General features: G+C 45.8%; 1 protein-coding gene across 1 annotated transcript in view; it reads right to left on the bottom strand.

Annotated features, from left to right (window-relative positions):
* The window catches only part of kat80 (katanin p80), a 106,292-nt gene that overhangs the window by 51,752 nt on the left and 52,040 nt on the right, over positions 1-2,500 (bottom strand). Inside the window, exon 4 of the mRNA XM_080286578.1 lies at positions 719-849. Coding sequence (XP_080142704.1) covers positions 719-849 — 131 coding nt within the window. The remainder of the gene's footprint in view (positions 1-718; positions 850-2,500) is intronic.

The following is a 2,500-nucleotide window of genomic DNA, read 5'->3' on the forward strand; positions in this document are numbered from 1 at the left end:
CTTCCTTCCTTCTTTTCCCATTCTGCTATTCCTTGTTCTCTCTCTCTCTCTCTCTCTCTCTATCTCTCTCCTCACTTCCTTGGGCAATAACAGAAATCAGACTGAAGAAGGAAGATCTGAAACAACAACAACAACAGCATAAATGAGAGAGAGAGAGAGAGAGAGAGAGAGAGAGAGAGAGAGAGAGAGAGAGAGAGAGAGAGAGAGATAAGCATGTTTGGTAACACTCAAAAAACAAGGGTTAAAACAAGGAAGGACTGGACTGGGTGGGGTATTTCCCGGTACACACACACACACACACACACACACACACACACACACACACAAACAATTATAGTCTACAACCACCTTATACTTCATCCCTCATTCACGTACATGGTCTCTCTCTCTCTCTCTATAATGTGTTGATCCTACAGTATGGTCAGAGAGAGAGAGAGAGAGAGAGAGAGAGAGAGAGAGAGAGAGAAAATGCAACCTAAACCTCACAAACACACCATAACACTCCGTCTATCACCAATCTACAAATTCGAGAGAGGGAGACACAGGAAGCGACAGGGGTAAACCACAACGATCTCTACTCACCAATATACAAATTCAAGAGACGGAGACACAGGAAGCGACAGGGGTAAACCACAACATTCTCTACTCACCAATATACAAATTCAAGAGACGGAGACACAGGAAGCGACAGGGGTAAACCACAACGATCTCTACTCACCAGTATACAGTTGGGTTTGCCTACTGCCCACAGGTTAACTTTCTTGTCGTCACCTCCCGTCACCAACACGCGACCTGACTTGTGACCCAGGGCGAGGCAGTTCACGTTGGCCCCGTGCGCTATGAACTCCTCTGTGGACGAAAAGAAAAAGGTGGGGGTTAGTCAGGGGGTGAGGAGGGTGGGGGAGAGCTGGGAGGGAGGTGAGGAGGGTGAGGGAATGATGGGAGGGGGAGAGGGCATAATGGGAGGGGATGAGGAGGGTGAGGATGAAATGGGAGAGGGTGAGGATGAAATGGGAGAGGGTGAGGATGAAATGGGAGAGGGTGAGGAAGAAATGGGAGAGGGTGAGGAAGAAATGGGAGAGGGTGAGGAAGAAATGGTAGGGGGTGAGGAGGGTGGGGGAGTTGAGGTGGGGGTGAGGAGGGTGAGGAAGAGCTGGGAGGGGGTGAGGAGGGTGAGGGAATGATGGGAGGGGGTGAGGAGGGTGGGGGAGAGTTGGGAGGGAGTGAGGAGGGTGAGGAAGAGCTGGGAGGGGGTGAGGAGGGTGAGGAAGAGCTGGGAGGGGGTGAGGAGGGTGGGGGAGCTGGGAGGGGGTGAGGAGGGTAAGGGAGAGCTGGGAGGGGGTGAGGAGGGTAAGGGAGAGCTGGGAGGGGGTGAGGAAGAGCTGGGAGGGGGTGAGGTGGGTGGGGGAGAGTTGGGAGGGGGTGAGGAGGGTGAGGGAGAGATGGGATAGGTGGTGTCGTCATCATTTCCATCATCATCATCATCATCTTCATATTACTATCACTTTCACCGTTATTACTAGCATCATTATAATTATCACCATCATCACTTCACAATAATTATCATCACCAGTACAAAATCATCATCATCATCATCATCATCATCCAATTCAATACGATGAAACAATACACGAGTGTGCAAGCTAAATAAATATTTGAGAGAGAGAGAGAGAGAGAGAGAGAGAGAGAGAGAGAGAGAGAGAGAGAGAGAGAGAGAGAGAGAGAGAGAGAGACTATTTAAGTTTTCAATACCTCGAAGGGTGACAGAGAAAGTGGCAAAGTGTGACAAAGAAAATGAATCGCCTAAGGTGTGGACATACGACAAAGAGTGTATGTGTACCCAAGCAGGTGGTATGTGACGAAATGTAACCCTGATGACAAAGAGACGGTGAATGTGGATATCCTGTGTGTTATCTTTTATCATCATGCTCTCACACTCTATCATACTTCACGGTGATAAAGTCTCCCTCTCCCTCTCTCTCTCTCTCTCTCTCTCACTCTCTCTCTCTCAAACACGCACAAATACACATGTTACTGCTTATATAACAATACGAACATGAACAAAAACAACAACTATAATAATAATAATAATAATAATAATAATAATAATAATGATAATAATAATAATAATAAAAATAATAATAATAATGATAATAATAATAATAATAATAATAATAAAATTCACAGAAGAATATTCTCATGTCTAAGAATATCTATGTATCTATCAATCTAACTAGAGAGAGAGAGAGAGAGAGAGAGAGAGAGAGAGAGAGAGAGAGAGAGAGAGAGAGAATCCCACCAAGCAATCACCATACCAATCAATGCCTAAATCACCTCCACTCCCCACCTCTCACAACCACACCCCGGACCTAAACCCTTAACACGTTTCCACTGGCTCCTTATCATGCATTTAGTACCATGAAAGATGATACTGAGGCGTGATGTAAAAAAAAAAATAAATAAATAAATCGCTCAGGAATAGATGTTAGGGAGACTACAC

Source organism: Coenobita brevimanus, chromosome 112 (assembly GCF_032717465.1).
Source record: "Coenobita brevimanus isolate Jiangsu-jjx chromosome 112, ASM3271746v2, whole genome shotgun sequence".
In the NCBI taxonomy this organism is placed as follows: Eukaryota; Metazoa; Arthropoda; class Malacostraca; order Decapoda; family Coenobitidae; genus Coenobita; species Coenobita brevimanus.